Source organism: Salarias fasciatus, chromosome 5 (assembly GCF_902148845.1).
Source record: "Salarias fasciatus chromosome 5, fSalaFa1.1, whole genome shotgun sequence".
NCBI classification, from domain to species: Eukaryota; Metazoa; Chordata; class Actinopteri; order Blenniiformes; family Blenniidae; genus Salarias; species Salarias fasciatus.
The window spans coordinates 5,228,447-5,244,523 of NC_043749.1; the positions used below are offsets into that span (position 1 = coordinate 5,228,447).

Sequence of the window (16,077 nt, forward strand, 5' to 3'; positions counted from 1 at the left end):
TAAACCTTTGGTAACATAATGTTGAGTGTTTCCTTTGTGGTAAACGTTTTCTTCAGAACAGCTGTGCCTTTATAAAATATTAGAATATTTATAAAGCATGATTCATCCACCAAGGCCTGCTAAGTGCCTCAGTTCGCAAACGTTTTGATTGAATTTTGTGTCTCTGTTCCACTCTGTGTTCTCTCTCTTTCCTGTTGTCCCTCCACCCTGTCCCCACCCACTTCCTTTAAAAGGAAGGTTTCTTCCTTTAAAAGGGAGGTTTCTTCCTTTTAAATGGGAGTTTTTCATTTCCACAGCTGCTTATGCTTGCTCACATCAAACTGTTGGGTTTTTATCTGTGAAAGTCTCAAGAAAAGTCTCTGTGTTGTCCTTGGCACTATATAAATAAAGCTGAATTGAATTGAATGTTGAGTTTTGTTATACATATAAATTAAAAAGCATAATGCAAAAATAATGTTCATATTTACAAATAAATACTTAATGAATAAATTAAATATGATGAATTTTATTGTGATTTGTAAAAAAAAAAAAAAATTGAAACAATTTTGCTTTAAACCGATACATTGTTGCCAACTTTTCAGTCAGGAAAATTTGAAATGTCATTGTGTAATTTGCATAACTGCTCATTTGCATATCTAGGTCAAATTAGGTGATGATGTCATTTAAGTCGATACATTGTTGCAAACTCCTCAGTCAGGAACGTTTTAAATGACATCATCAGACAGAAAGAAGGAACAGTATTGGTGTGAAGTGCATCAATGCATGACAGAGATACAGCCATTGAGAGCCCTGATCTTTCAAAGACAGCTTTTAAACAGAAGTACAGACATCTATTGACGTACGAGGGTGGACCCAAATGAAACCGGAATTTGGTTGTAACTTTTTATTTCTTACATTTCAAAATAAAACACCGTCGCCTTCAAAATAATCTCCATTCGCATTAATGCAATGCTCCAGCCATGTTTCCCACTTCACAAATGCGTCGGCAAACTCGTGCGTAATTATGCCTTTGAGGGCCTGCTGCGCTTTTTCTTGCACCTCCTCTACGTCTGCAAACCGCTGTCCCTTCAGCTCCTTCTTCAACTTGGGGGGAACAAGAAAAAGTCACACGGGGCTAGATCCGGCAAATAAGGCGGATGGGGAAGGAGAGTCATCCCATGCTTCGTCAAAAACTGCGTGATGCGCAGAGCCTTGTGCGCAGGCGCATTGTCGTGGTGGATCCACCAGTCTCCACTCCGCCACTATGTGGGCCGCTTCCTTCTCACATCCTCACGGAGCCGTCTCAGGACTTTGATGTAGTAGTCCTGATTTACAGTTTGACCTGGAGGGACAAATTCGCTGTGGACGATACCCTGGACATCAAAAAAACAGATCAGCGTTGTTTTAATGGCTGATCGGACCTGATGCGCTTTCTTTGGCCGAGGGGATCCATGGTGTTTCCACTGGCTCGACTGCTGTTTGGTCTCTGGATCATACCTGTAGCGCCACGTCTCGTCCCTGGTGATGACCTTCGACAACAGCCCAGCGTCGTCCTCCAGCTGCTTTTTGATCTGCCGGGACACGTCCACGCGAGGTGTGAGCATCCGCGGCACCATTTTGGCAGAGACACGGCGCAGCCCCAAATCCTGGCTTATGATCCTCTGGCAGGAACTCCAGGAGACTCCCATCAGATCAGCCACCTCTCCAATGTTCCTGCGTCGATCTGCCATCACAGCCGCTTCAATTTCCCCGACAATTTCGGCTGTGCGGGAGGTGGAGGGTCGTCCTGATTTGCGCTGATCCTCAATGGACATCTGGCCCTTCTTAAACCACCCGAACCACTCATAGACCTGAGTCTTCCCCAGAGCATCATCCTTGTAGGCTTGCTTCAACAAGGTGAGTGTTTCTGCTGCTGTTTTTCCAAGCAAAAAGCAAAATTAAATGTTCGCGCGCTGCTCTGGCTTTCCAGTCAATGTCGCCATTTTGGAAAAATCGCAGAGGTGGGCGGCACTCTGTTACTATAAACAGTGCGTGACAGATGTCAGTGTCACTCTGGGATCTCAGATTTTTCACAGATATGCATGAGGCTTACCTGTAGCCATCTGACGGCCAAAAGTTGAAACTCATTATTATTAGTATTTTATGACCAACTTCCGGTTTCATTTGGGTTCACCCTCGTACATCTATTATGTTTTATTATGCTGTTAAAAATGTAGAAATGCTATCTACAGTTCCAAATCAAATTTGATTGGTGTCACTTGTCTCAATTTATCACACATTTGAATAATTTATGTTGATATTATGTTGATGCTAATCACAGCAATCTGTCTCACAGTAATGTGTGAGTATGTGTGGTTCTCTGACTGAGTTACTGAACTGGGAAGTCTGAGAAATCTCAATCTAATTTTTCAACCAGTAAAATTTAAATTGTATTTTCTTGACATATTAGTGCTGATTAGCTATTTTATTTTTTTTAACTACCTGAATTAATGTAGCCTCATAAACCAGACCCGCCCACTCCTCATCCACATTTGGATTTGGAGTTGGGCTTAGTCTGGACAGGAGCCCATAGAAACCTCTTGCAGGGAGTGTTGGTTACTCCTTTGACTGACAGCGTACTTCAGCCAATCAGCGCTTCAAAATAAATACGTCATCAAAATGCATTAGCTTCTCTAAGGGTTAGCATTAGCTCTTTAGCTCTAGCTTCTCTACACGCAAAGACACGTGAAAACGTCTTTTCCTGTTAGAAACTCACCAAGCGCAGACTCTTGCTCTTGCTTGATTGTTGTAATACTTGGTATTTTGGCTATAACTTTACTTATTGCAGCTTTCAGACGATGCTTAAAGTTAAAGTCCGTAATCTCCACTAGACGCAGTGATGGTGTCACTCCGGTTCAGCCACCGGAGTTCGCCAAAAAAAATTGAAAACAAAAAGCGGCAACGCTGATTGGCTGGGCCGTTTCACGACAGAGTGAAATCCCCTTCTATGGGCTCCTACCCAGATTGAGCCCAACTCCAAAATCCAAATATGGATGAGGAGTGGGCGGGGCTGGTTTACGAGGCAAGAATTTATGTAAGAAACTGGTAAAACCTGATGGTGGATTACATGAGAATGTAATTTCCAAAGACTGGCAAGAACTGAAATAATGTTAATTTTTGTGTTGTTTCATCATCTGAGGTTTGATGTTCATACAAATGTTTTTGGATTGTGGTAGCAGTTAGGTGGGTTTAACAGTGGAATGGTTACTGGAGTTTGTATGTTTGAGGTAATTGCACTGATCACTGCTGGGCAGCCCTACTTTTAGTATTAGTAAAGCTACCTAATTATAGAAATATTTGGGGATTTAACGGTGGTGGAAAATCCCTAATACATTCCTCCAAAGTGATTGTGGACAAATTAACAGATTCAACACACACTGTAAGTGTTTCTGTGTGTGAGTTTGAGTGGTAAAGATATAAACATCAGACACTGACTTGTGTGTGTCACCTAATATATATTTGTTTATATTTCAAGCTATTACACAGGTTTTCTGTAATCAGGATATCAACCGAGCTTAAGTAACAATATTAAAAATGAAGGAAAGTGAAATTAAAAAAACAAACCAAAAAAACACACAAAAAAAACTTTTCAGAATTCTATGCAAAAATTTGATGTCACGATTTTATGAGAGGAAAAAGAAGTCCGAATAAAATTCCTAGGGCATTTTTAGGTGGCCTTAATCCTATTTCGTGTGCTTGCACATTTATAATTTCAAAAGATGTTCACAAATGTGTCAAAATTGTATCATATTTACTAACTCTTGAAAGATTAAAGACTTTTTCCCTTACAGTTTTTTCTGGAATAGTCCAAACGCTGTAATGATGGTAGAGATTTTAATACTTTTTTTTTTTTTTGAATTTTGCTTCACCTTCATAGTGTGAAAGTGGTTTGTACTCTTTCATTTGAATGAGGAGACCTGGGTTCAATTCCTGACTTGAGCTTACTGTGTGGTGTTTGCATGTCTTTCCTGGTTATGTGTTGGTTTTCTTCAGGGACTCTGGTTTCTTCCACAGTCTGAATATGTGCAGTTGAGGTCAATTGATATTGCCAAATTGCCTTAGGTATGTGTGTATGTATATCCTTGATGCACTGGTGGGCTGTGGAGGTTGTAGTCAGCTGGGATTGGCTCTAGCCCCCTGTGTGCTGCACAGGATAACATAGACAACATGAACAATAACACATACTATTTTTGTGAATATTTATTGAGATGTGGAAGTGGATACTGGATTGTGTTCGACACCAATAATAACAATAAAAAAGATTATTTTAATTTTTTTATGTACATGGTTTTCATTTGTGAAGTGTTCTTAGGTGTAGATTTTTTTATTTTTTTATTCATGATCATACATATCTGGATCACTATCTTATTAAAACCGTATCTATAATGCATTATCTTTCGTGGCGTGTGTGTGTGTGTGTGTCTGTGTGTGTGTGTGTGTGTGTGTGTGTGTGTGTGTGTGTGTGTGTGTGTGTGTATAATTGACCCATCCAACATTAACTTTTTCCTATTTGAGATGTGCGGCCTCTGATTGGCTGAGAGCGGCGGGGCTCTCTTCTGATTGGCCGATCCTTGTTTCCGGGGCTCCTCACCGAGACAGACCGGAGAGAATGGCTGCCAGTGGAGGTTAGCAAAAAAATCTTAAATGTTTCGTGGCCGGATTAGACCAAAATAACGCCTTTTAAAGTTGTAGTTCGTGCGCTCAAATGTCCGCCGAGTGTCGCCTCACAGGTGGACTGAAGAAGTCGTGACATGCGGCTTTAAATGACTCCTCCAAACTGTTGGTTGTCGTTAGCCCGGCTGTGTGGCTAACGTTAGCTCGCTACCCACAGCTGATTGTAAAAACACTTGTTTATGACAGAAGACGAAGGTTAAGACAAGTTGTTTTGAAGCCTGCTGATATTGAACTAACTGTCTGAGCACCGATTCGCGTGTCGGTGTGTCCGCGCAGGATGAAAATGTCTCTCCTTAAAACATTTGAGCTTTTTATCGCTCCTTAAAATCTCGTAATGTTGTGTCAAAGAAAGCCTGCTAACGTTAGCTCGGCGCTTAGCTGTCAGCTAAAAGTTAAGCCTGCACGTCAACCAGCTAAACTATCTTCTCCTGCAGTTTGTAACCTTTGAGTTTGTTTCTCTGGTTTGCTCCACGGTGAGTTGTCGGTGGACTGGGCAGTCAGATGTGCTGTTAGCCTGCTAGCTACCACCTGGCGTGAGGGAAGTTTTCTATTCATCCGGAGCTAGTCTTTGTCCTGTCAGTGAGTTAGCTTCTCACCACACGAGGTTCAAGTCGGGAAAGTTTCTACTCCTCAACAGCTGGCACTATGAGACTACTGTGGAGCCTCAAAAGTTCACTTTCTGTTTATTGAAGTGGCCTTTAAACACGTGTGATCAGAAGTGTATTTATTCAGAGATACTATCATGAATGCTCACCTCTAGATTCACCAGTTTATGTTGTCTATTGCTTGATTAATCTGAAAGTGCTCAGCATTGTACACAAGTGAATTGGTATGTTGTTAGTAACTAATGTACCTACATAGTAAGTCCCAAATGAGTTGTTATTTTCCCCAGTGGTGGGATTTCCACATGCTTGTGACTGGAAAGTAACCACTCCTTAAACAATAGCCTGCCTAGCCACATTGGCATTGCAGATTTATTCCTATATCAGCACTCAAGACATGGCATTTCTCAGTGCTTTACATGGAAATAAGCAGTGATTAAGAAAGGCATAGAAATTCACAGTACAAACTTAAAGATGAAGGTAATAAAGTATGTACAATACTTTTTAAGGCCTAATTTAAAAAGAATTGTGTGTCAGCAGGAAGTTTGTTACACAGGTGAGAAGTGAAGGAACTATACAATCTGCTTCACCTTGTTTCTTCTGACTCTGAAACACGAGAGACCTCAGGGCTTTGGATGTTTCAAATTTTACAATTGAATCTGAGATGTGCCTGAGACCTTTCAAGGCTTTATAGGCCAGATTGTAAAGTGGATCCTCTGACACACAGGCAGCAAGGGCAGGGATTGAAGCTCAGGTGTGATGTGATCCAGCCTCTTTGTGTTGGTTAGGTTTTTGGATGAGCTTCAGTGTCCTGGGTGATGCTTTTTTTTTTTTACTGAGACCTGTAAACATGCCGTTTCAGTAGTCCAGCATACTCATTATGAATGCATGAACAAGATTCTGAGCCTGAGAAATCCTTGCAATAATTTTCAGATGATAGTACGTTGATTTTGTTATTGTCTTAATGTTGTTGAATTTAAGGTCTAGAATTGCACCCAAATTTCTGGCTTAATTCTTTTTTGCTTGAGTGGTATGAAGTTAAGATGAGAGCTGACCTTTAACCTTTCCTCTCTGGGGGCAAAATTATTTCCTCCTTTGCTCTTTCCTCAGTTTCTCAATTCACACAATTGTCCCTGACCCGATTGGAAACAGTTGTCATTAACAGGTGTCTGCAGAGTTTGACATCGATCTCTTCATGTGAGACGTCTGAAAACAGCGAAACTGCAAACCGCCAGTCAAAAGGATTTCGGGCACTTTTTACAACTTGACTTGATAATGTTGTGTGTGCGCAAACATGAGGCTTTCTTAGTAATTGACACATTATGTCTCAAGAGCAATATGTATATGTGGAGGTAGACCTGTGAGAATGTTATTTATTAAATGTTCATACTGTCATCCTCAATGATCAGGAGGACTTAATGACAATAACCTTCAACATGCAGATGTAAAATTAGTACGATGTGGTTGAAATGCCTTCAGTGTCTGCACACTACTTCCTGAGTGTTAGAATAGTTTCACACGCGACTTGTTTATTCATTCTCCTCCTTGGGTGAAAAAGCAGTAGTTCTGAAATCATGTCATTTCCTTTGAGCATGAGCCTGCTTGCTGCTTCTGTTGGGTGCAGGGAGAACTTGAAGCCCTCAGTATAAATAAACAGACTTTACATTGAAGTGTGTGTACACCTTGTAAATCAGATTTCTTCTGTAACTAGAATTTACTTATTTTTGAATTTCGCCACTTTTAAACCTGACTCTTGTTTTATATTCCTCCCCCCTCTGTGTTTTCTAGAGGTAGGGAAGCTGTTACAAATACAAAATGGGACATCTCCGACCTCCAACTACAACGGGGTAGACGCTGTTCACGCCTGTAACATCCTCCAGCAGCTCAAAGCCTTGTACGACGAAGCACAGCTCACAGACATCGTCGTAGAAGTGGACCACGGCAAGACTTTCTCCTGCCACCGAAATGTTCTCGCTGCCATCAGCCCGTATTTTAGGTAGGAAACATCTGAAATGTGCTCACAGTGACGCCTTAACTAGACAGACAAGCAAACACGGCAAAGTGAAGAAGAAAGCAACGGACAGAAACATTCGTTACTTGTGGAAACTTGCTAAAGGATTTTAAGAATTCCAAAGTTGGTCTAGTTTAGTGAGTCAAGATTGACGTATTTAGTTTCCTTGTGAGAAATCTGTATTTTTAACTTGTACTTTTTGCCGTCTGTGTCTTTTAGATCAGACACGGGCTGCTGTCAGCCTGCTGGCCTCATTTGTAAGATCGTTTCCAAAACTTAAGGTCAATTAAGCACATTTGAAGTCAATGTCATTTCCAGTTACGCCTCAAATTTCTGGAATTTAAAGTTGGAAATGATCAAATGTATGATTTTTTTGATTGATTTTGCAGCATTTTTCTCATTGCTCATGAGGTGCTTTCCTGTAGCTCGCAGTGGGTGAATGATTTAACAAATTTAATTCATCATTCAGCGAACCGCTCTAAATTTTCATGCAATCAAAATCACAGGTGTGTCGCCCTGACATAAAACAGTTGTGCCAGTGTGCTGTCAAACATTTGCACTGCACTGCAGTTAAATGTTTAGAGGAGTGCATGAACTGAATAATGTCCTTTTCTTGATTTTTCGTGCATGAATGCTCTTTTCAAAATGCACACAAATGTGCATTTGACACATTCCTATTGAAATATTGATTTTTAAAAGTTTGTTAAAAACCTTTACTTCCTATACATCATTAAATAACCTTTTTATTCTTGAATCTTATTCTCGATCAAAACTGCTTCTCCGTGTTTCAGATGATTATTCTCGCAGCTGTTTCCCCTCAATAAATGAATTTATTGAAATGAATTAGGCAGTATATCGCAGGTAGAATGCAGAACATGCAACACAGTGTAATATTTCCCTGCATATCATTCATCAACACATTCTCGTAGGCTCGTCTGCCGCGCTGCGGCCCTGAGGTGGGCTCAGATTTTCCTTGACGTTGTGTTTCCTGTGCCAGGTCCATGTTCACCAGCGGCCTTACAGAGAGCAGCCAGCGTGAGGTCCGAATCGTGGGCGTGGAGTCCGAGTCCATGCACCTCGTCCTCGACTACGCCTACACGTCCAGGGTCACGCTCTCCGAGTCCAACGTCCAGGCCCTGTTTACCGCAGCCAGCATTTTCCAGATCCCCGCCCTCCAGGACCAGTGTGCCCAGTTCATGATCAGCAGGCTGGACCCCCAGAACTGTATAGGGGTGTACATGTTCGCCGACGCGTACGGACACCAGGAACTGAGGGAGCGGTCGCAGGATTACATCCGCAAGAAGGTCAGTGTGTGTAGGATTGACATCAAGTTTGGAAAGTTAGATAAAGGGTCTGCTTCCAAATAATTACAGTCTGGGTTGGGTTTTTTTTTTTTTTTGGTTTGTTTCTGGGGGTTTTTTTCCCCCCAAAGCATGTTCGTTAAAAGGTGCTTTAAAAGCATTTTGAAACGGATCTCAATTTGTTCCTTTTAGAACTAATGATTGACTAATGCCAACACTTTTCCTGGTCCTATATTTATCATTTCTTTGTTTATTGACCAGCAAAGTGGCTTTATTAAATACAAAGCAACATGGAGTTGGTTTTTTTGTTTCTTAATGAATTGTTCCTTATCTCCTGGATGTCCTCTTTCTAAGCTCTTCTGTGTAAGATCATGTAGCTTTGTTGGATTTAATACAAAATTGTCTAGATCAATTAACACTGCTGTACGTTTACTTTTTAGATGTCAGATTATTTGTAGTAAAGTTTTTTTTTCTTAACTTCCACTGGATTATATCTTTTGACCACCTTTTTTCTTGATCATAGCTATTTTGATTTATGTATTTCTTCAAGTTGAACCACTGTGGTCTGTGGAAAAGGAGGTGAGGAGACGGGAAAGTGAAAGAATGTGATGAGCAAAAAAAGACTTTGTTCTGTACACAAAGATTTTACACAGAGTTTCTAGTTTAGAGATTCCAGTCTGCTTGAGAATGTTTAAGTGACTTGGTTCCAGTTTCAAGCAGCTTTTCCTGGTTGTGTCTGTGTTCGCCTGATAAACCCTGACCTGCTTTGTGTTTCTGTCCAGTTCCTGTGTGTCTCTCAGGAGCAGGAGTTCCTCCACATGACCAAGGAGCAGCTGGTCAGCATCTTAAACAGCGACGACCTCAACGTGGAGAAGGAGGAGCACGTCTACGAGAGCATCGTCCGCTGGCTGGAGCACGACCTGTCGGGCCGCGAGGCCCACCTCGCCGAGGTGTTCTCCCAATGCATCCGCCTGCCTTTACTGGAAGAGGCCTTCTTCAGCCGGATACCGGCGCCCTTCGCCTGCGCCCTGTCCCTGTCCAAAGACCCCGACGAGGTCAAGGCCCAGCTGCCCGGCGCCATGGGCTGCCCGCAGCGCCTGGGCATGACGGCTTCCGAGATGATCATCTGCTTCGACGCTGCTCATAAACACTCAGGTAAGAAGCAGACGGTGCCTTGCCTGGACACGGCCGCCGGGAGGGTCTTCAAGCTGTGCAAGCCCCCCAACGACCTGCGGGAGGTCGGCATCCTGGTGTCGCCGGAGAACGACATCTACATCGCCGGCGGGTACCGACCCAGCAACAGCGAGGTGTGCATAGACCACCGGGCGGAGAGTGACTTCTGGCAGTACGAGCACGCGGGGAACCGATGGCTCCCGCGGGCGCCGCTGCTGAGGGCCCGCATCGGCTGCCGGCTCGTGCACTGCTGCGGGAAGCTTTTTGCACTGGGAGGCCGCGTCTACGAAGGCGACGGCCGCAACGCGCTGAAATCCGTGGAGTGCTACGACGCCAGGGACAACTGCTGGACGGCGGTCACTCCCATGCCGGTGGCCATGGAGTTCCACAGCGCTCTGGAGTACAGAGACCGCATCTATGTTCTCCAAGGTGAGTTCCTGCGGCACATGAAGTATTTCCATCTGTAAATGACAGCGTGGCTTTTAGGCTAGTTCGATAGTTTGATAGTTTCTAGCGTCCGATGTCAATTTGACCATATTCAATATTTGACATTCAAAAAATAATAGTTGACCTCTTTTTTATTTTTTTTTTTTTTTTTGCTTCGTATTTCATGATTTTTTTTATTTAATATTGACTGAACACACACTTGTGTTTTTCTGGGGTCAGTTTGGTCCTAAACTGTTTTAGCTGTGTCACCTAAAATCCCCAAAACTGCAGATGTAGAGCTGATACATGGCAGGGGGAAGGAGAAACCACACTCTCATGAGAACTTTCTGACACTGTGTGTGTGTGTCTGTGTGTCTGTGTGTGTGTGTGTGTGTAACCCAGCATTCACAGCTGCTGAAGTATTCAACCACCAACAGACACCATCCTCTCCCAAAAAAAAAAAAAAAGGAGAGGATCATTTAAGCTGTTCGATTGGAAATATTGTTAACCTGATGGTGGCGCTGCAGGAAAGTTCGTGTCAGCATCAGAACCACAGGGTTCATACTCTAGTGGCCATTCATGTCTGCAGATTTGAGAAGATTTGGATGAAACGATTTCAGGATAGATTTTAATCTAAAAGTTTGACCTGATGGTGGCGCTAGAGGAGAGGCCAGGGTTTCTTTATGTATTCAACGAGTGAAAAAAAGTGCGTGGTTAAAAAAAAACGCAAACAATTTTCCCTAAATCAGTTTCTGCTGGTAAACATCACAGTTTTTAGGACATGTCCCTGTATTTGACACCAGAATCATCCGTGAAATGACGTTTTTAATGTACATTGCTCCTGAACTAAAATGTAACTTACATAGTATAAAGTTTTTTTATTTGTAAAAGAACTGTGGTTTATGTTGTGTTGATGAAATTTCAAATTTCCGAACTGTTGACGTGTTTCCTGTTTCCACAGGTGAATATTTCTTCTGCTACGACCCCCGTAAGGACTACTGGAGCCACCTGGCCCCGATGTACGTCACCCGGAGTCAAGGCTTAGCCGCCCTCTACAAGAACTGCATCTACTACATCGCCGGCATCTGCAGGAACCACCAGCGCACCTTCACGGTGGAGGTGTACGACATCGAGAAGAACACGTGGAGCCGCAGGCGAGAGCTCCCCTTCGACCAGGCCACCAGCCCGTACATCAAGGCCATGCTGCTGCAGGGCAAGCTGCACCTGTTCGTGCGAGCCACGCAGGTCGTGGTGGAGGAACACGTGTTCCGCACCAGCCGCAAGAACTCCCTGTACCAGTACGACGACGAGGCGGACGCATGGACCAAAGTGTACGAGACGCCCGACCGCCTCTGGGACCTGGGCCGCCACTTCGAGTGCGTGGTGGCCAAACTTTACCCGCAGTGTCTCCAGAAAGTGCTCTGAGGCAGCCGGAGGGGCGGTGCGGCGGCGGCGAGGCGGAGGCAGCGGCGCGGCCCCGCCCTGCCCCGTGCCCGGCGTTGCCTCGGGTTTGCACCACACGGACCATTTCTGGTTTTAAGTCTTAAGTCGTTTTGCTTTTGGTTTAACACGATCAAAACGGGGGTGCTTTTAAAGATTGCAGTATTTGTTTTTTCTCCCCCCCCCCCTTTGTTTTTGTGTCTCCCCACACAGCACCAACAACCCACACTGAGGCTTGTTTAAAAAAAACCGTACAATGAATCATAAGTGCAATTATCCTATTTCTTTGCTTGTTGTTGAGCCATGTTGTTCTATTTTTGACTTTTTTTTTTCTTTTTTTTTGTTTGAGATACATGACTAGGTATGGATTTTTACAGATGTTAAGCATGCAATGTGAGGGTGGCCGGCCCGGTGAAGGAGCCCTCTGGAAATATGGATGCTATGTGTCAGCATAAAGTGAAAAAAAAAAAAATCTCTATATACACACATATAAATGACAATATAAACTATATATTCATACGGGTAAGAGGAGTACCTTAGCTCACTAGTAGGTCGCAGGCTCTGAGGTTTGTGTGTGTATGTGTGTTTTTCTATTCCGTGTTTAGCTTATTTTGTAGACAAGTTATACTTTCGAGGCGTGCGTTAGTATTTTTAAAGCTGGTATGATATTTTTACGCCCCTCCCTCCATCCTTTCCTTTTCTCCTCCGCAAGCGTCGGTGTGTCAAAACTATTCAATACGTGCAGCTTCTGAGCTACTTGCAAGTTGTGTTTGGAGATTCCAGGTGAGCAGGGGAGAGTCCCGCCTCCCCCCGCGCCGAGTCGGCATCCGTTTCTTCTTCTTCCTTTTCATTTTTTTTTTTTTTTTTGTGTCGCACGTGAAGAAAACCTTAAGGGAAGTCTTTGAATATTCTCTCTCCACATTGGAGAAATAAGGACGGAGTCAAATTCATGGCAACACTACGTGGCAAGTTCAGACCAACTAACAGGTTTACCTCAAAAAAACGTAGATATATGACGATTAGGAGCAAAGGGACATTTCAGGCTGTCGTGTCGCTCAGTTGTTGTTTTTGTTTTTTGTTTTCTTGGACATCATCCAATCATTTGAGAAAAGCCTTCCTCTTAAATGCCAAAATACAGCATTTGAGGGCTTCTTCTAGATGTTGTGGACATTAAGAGAGAGAGAAAAAAAAAAGGAATTTTGTGGTAGCAATAAATCATTGAACTGTGATTAGGCTATATGACTTTGTATAACCTTAGTAAAAGTGCATTAATTGTTTGTTGTGCTCGTGTCTGCTGGTGAGAATCGCAGTCGTACCAATAATGATTGTCTGGCTGTTTGCTGGGGTGCAGGCTTGGGGGTGTCATGTTAGTGCAGACCATTCGCGATGCCAATGTGCCTGTGGCAAAGAGAATCAAACCTGGGTCCCTCCTCCCCGCCCTGCCCCGCCCTGCCCCGACGAGGAGCGCCTGTAAAGTCTTACTCGGCGTTGCACTGCAACTTTAACCAAGGCACCCTTCAGCGGCCATGAATCCGTCTTTTACCACGCCATCCCACAAGAGGACACAGACTGTTGGTGCTGCTTTTGTTTTTTTGTTTGTTTTTTTTTTTTGACAATCTTGTACAGAAGAATCCCACCTCGGCGTGGCGTGAGACATTTTCGGTGCCGTCAGTTTCCTCATGCAGGTTCCTGTGTCATCATTGCACTACACATTTCCCTTTTTTTTTTTTAATTTTATCTTAACACAATGAGTGCCCCTCTTAAGTACGTGAGAGTTTTTAGTACCTATAGAGCAATCATCTAAAGTTTTTCCCAGTCGAGGAGTTCAATTAGCACTTGAGAATCTTAACTTCTCCAAGAGAAGATCCACTGTTGACTGACTAGAACCTGGCTTGAACAATGCAACCCCCCCGGAAAGAAAAGAAAAAAAGTCCCGAATCGAGGGGTCTTAGAGGGTCTGAGCTTCACCCACATGTCTCCAGACGGCCATTCGAGAACCAGGAACGGAGAACTCTCAGGATTTCTACTGATACACAGTACTGTATTTAAGATTTTCTTTTGTTATGTGTAATATACTGTACTATAGGTTTGCTGTACTTGCACAGTTTTGTAAACTTATCTTCAGTTTCTTTTATAACTTGAAAAAAAAAATAGATGTGATTTCTTTTTTTTTTGTCTCCAGTGGCTGTTTATATTTTCTTTATGTATTTTTTTTTTTTAGTTATGTAGAGTAATCCTGCGATTACTGCACGAGTGATTCAGTTTTTCTCTCCTCCCCTCCTCCCCCCCTCGTTATACCTTTAGTATTTTTCTTTGCATCATCTCACTGAAACAAAAGCATGACAGATAAGTAACTCCATTGTTACATATTTTTTTTTTATTTTTCAAACACCAGTCACATACTACAACAAGCTAGATAAAATAAATTAAAAAAAACTAACCTGCTCCGTGTTCGGCTCGTCCGGATCGTCCTCATGCATTACCTGCATTACCTATGGGTGCTATTCCATTGTGTGTGTGTGTGTGTGTGTGTGTCTTCATTTCTTCCTTCACTTTTACTTTGCTGGTTTGTCCGTTTTGGGTTTCAGGTTTTTGTGGTTGTTGAGCTCAACTGTGAAATTCACATTGCACATAATTTGAAAATAAAATGAATAAAAGTGTAATTTGTTGATTAATTGTGATGGGTTTTTTTTCTTCATGCTCATTGGTTTAGTCACATTTATACAGACTTTATCAGTGATGAGGGAAGATGAGTGTTTTTTCTTTCCAAGTAGTTTTTGTTGTAGAGCACTGTCGTGTACAGTAAAGGACCACCAAGACAAAACTTTCATAATTCACATTGCCTGCAATGGCTTGGTGGGAAACTGGACTTCCTAATGTAATTAATGGTGCTCTATAGATAAACTTGCCTAATGAGCCCATAAGGTAACTTTTTAGATGGCGGAGCCATTATTGTAAACTTTTTTTTCTTAAAAACAGCATGGAAAAAAAATCCTTTAAAATCGTATTGCTTCAGCAGGTAATGTAATAATGCATGGGCAAAACTGCATTTCTGGGAAATAAGATTATTTGTGGTTTTGTGCGGTTTGTTTCAATAATAGAGGTATAGTGATTGACAGTCATTGTATTCATTTTTTGAGGATACATATGCAAGGCACTTTTCTATATTTGTTCCATTTACTTTGTTCAGATTAAAATGCATAAAAATATCACATTGTTACAGATCATCAGGGTGACCTGAAGAATGCTGTTGATTGAAATTGTTTCAATTAAATGTGGTAATAAAGTAATAATTGATTTTTTTTTTTAATGATCAAGCATTAGTGACAATTTTTTATCAGAAAGAGGAGAAAAAGTTTTGAACTTGTTTCTTAAACACAGTGCTTTTACCAGTAATCAAGTACAGTCACAGAACTTTAACTGTACTTGAGTCCTGATCTGAAGAGAAGCGAGACGCAGCCTTCCCCCCCCCCCTCCCCAAACCCCCCCACCCGCGTGCTGCGTGCGGACCACGTGACTCTCAACGTGGCGTCAGATGGGGGACGGGCGGGCGGCGCGCGCTCAACACGGAGGAAACACTGAAGTAAAGTTTGATCAAAGCAGAAGCGGAGGAGCTGAAGCACAGGTAGGATGAACTCTGACTCTCAAACCTCCAGCAGAACCATGAAAGCTCCTGTTTTTCCTCCGTTTCCACTCCACGTGGGGCTCCGCGTGGGAACAAGGAAACGTCATGTTTATTGTCGCGTGGATCTGCATATTTAAAGACATCCTCTCACAAAGTTTATACTTTTTTGTCTGTTCTTGCTGCACTGTCGTGCACACAAACTGTGCGTTCAGTGAATTAAAGCAGTGTTTGCTTCAGTCTGCTGAAGGCTTTATGTGCAGCAGCAGCAGCAGCATGATCATAAACCCCGTGACTCCTGAGTGGATCCTCTTAAACATCAGTGTTTTCTGACAGTCATGCTTCACTTTCTAGTAAACAACCATTTTTAAACAATTAGTTTTACATTTACTGTTCATCTGTTTGAATGCACTGTGTCATTAGTGATTTTTTTAAAAACATTTTGTAAAATGTGTTTTGTGTGTATAGTATGTTTGTGATCATCAGACGAAGCTTTAACTTTTATAAAGTCAGAATGTCACCAAGTGTTTCCTTGAATTGAAGACAGTGTCTTATTAGGCCCCGAATGCTCCACAGTGGTTTCAAGTCAAAATGCTAAAATGATGCTCGGAACCAGTGAAAACATATCTCTTTGAAAACATTTGCAAATGTGGAACTTTTTGAAAACTCTCCCATCTCTGTGAAAATGGGAGGAAACGGAACTTTTTGAAAACTCCCTGATTTTATCTTTGTTTCTATAACAACATGCCCATCTTCATAGAAATGTGGGAAAATGCAGCTTTTTGAAAACACTTCAACTCTGCCTTGATG

The 16,077-nt window shown here is 42.4% G+C and overlaps 1 protein-coding gene across 1 annotated transcript; it reads left to right on the forward strand.

The window, feature by feature from the left end:
* The first annotated feature begins 4,622 nt into the window (after positions 1-4,622).
* Positions 4,623-14,320, forward strand: kbtbd8 (kelch repeat and BTB (POZ) domain containing 8). The gene is made up of 5 exons (XM_030092355.1): positions 4,623-4,643; positions 7,083-7,290; positions 8,303-8,609; positions 9,389-10,208; positions 11,167-14,320. The coding sequence occupies exons 1-5, from the start codon at positions 4,628-4,630 to the stop codon at positions 11,628-11,630; spliced, it is 1,815 nt and encodes a 604-aa protein (XP_029948215.1). The 5' UTR covers positions 4,623-4,627; the 3' UTR covers positions 11,631-14,320.
* The last annotated feature ends 1,757 nt before the right edge of the window (positions 14,321-16,077 follow it).

What these genes read in the sequence shown, in the direction of transcription:
- kbtbd8 (XM_030092355.1), top strand. An exon ending in GCCATCAGCCCGTATTTTAG is followed by an intron (nt 7,291 to 8,302) that starts GTAGGAAACATC and finishes TTCCTGTGCCAG; the next exon opens with GTCCATGTTCACCAGCGGCC. An exon ending in AGGATTACATCCGCAAGAAG is followed by an intron (nt 8,610 to 9,388) that starts GTCAGTGTGTGT and finishes GTTTCTGTCCAG; the next exon opens with TTCCTGTGTGTCTCTCAGGA.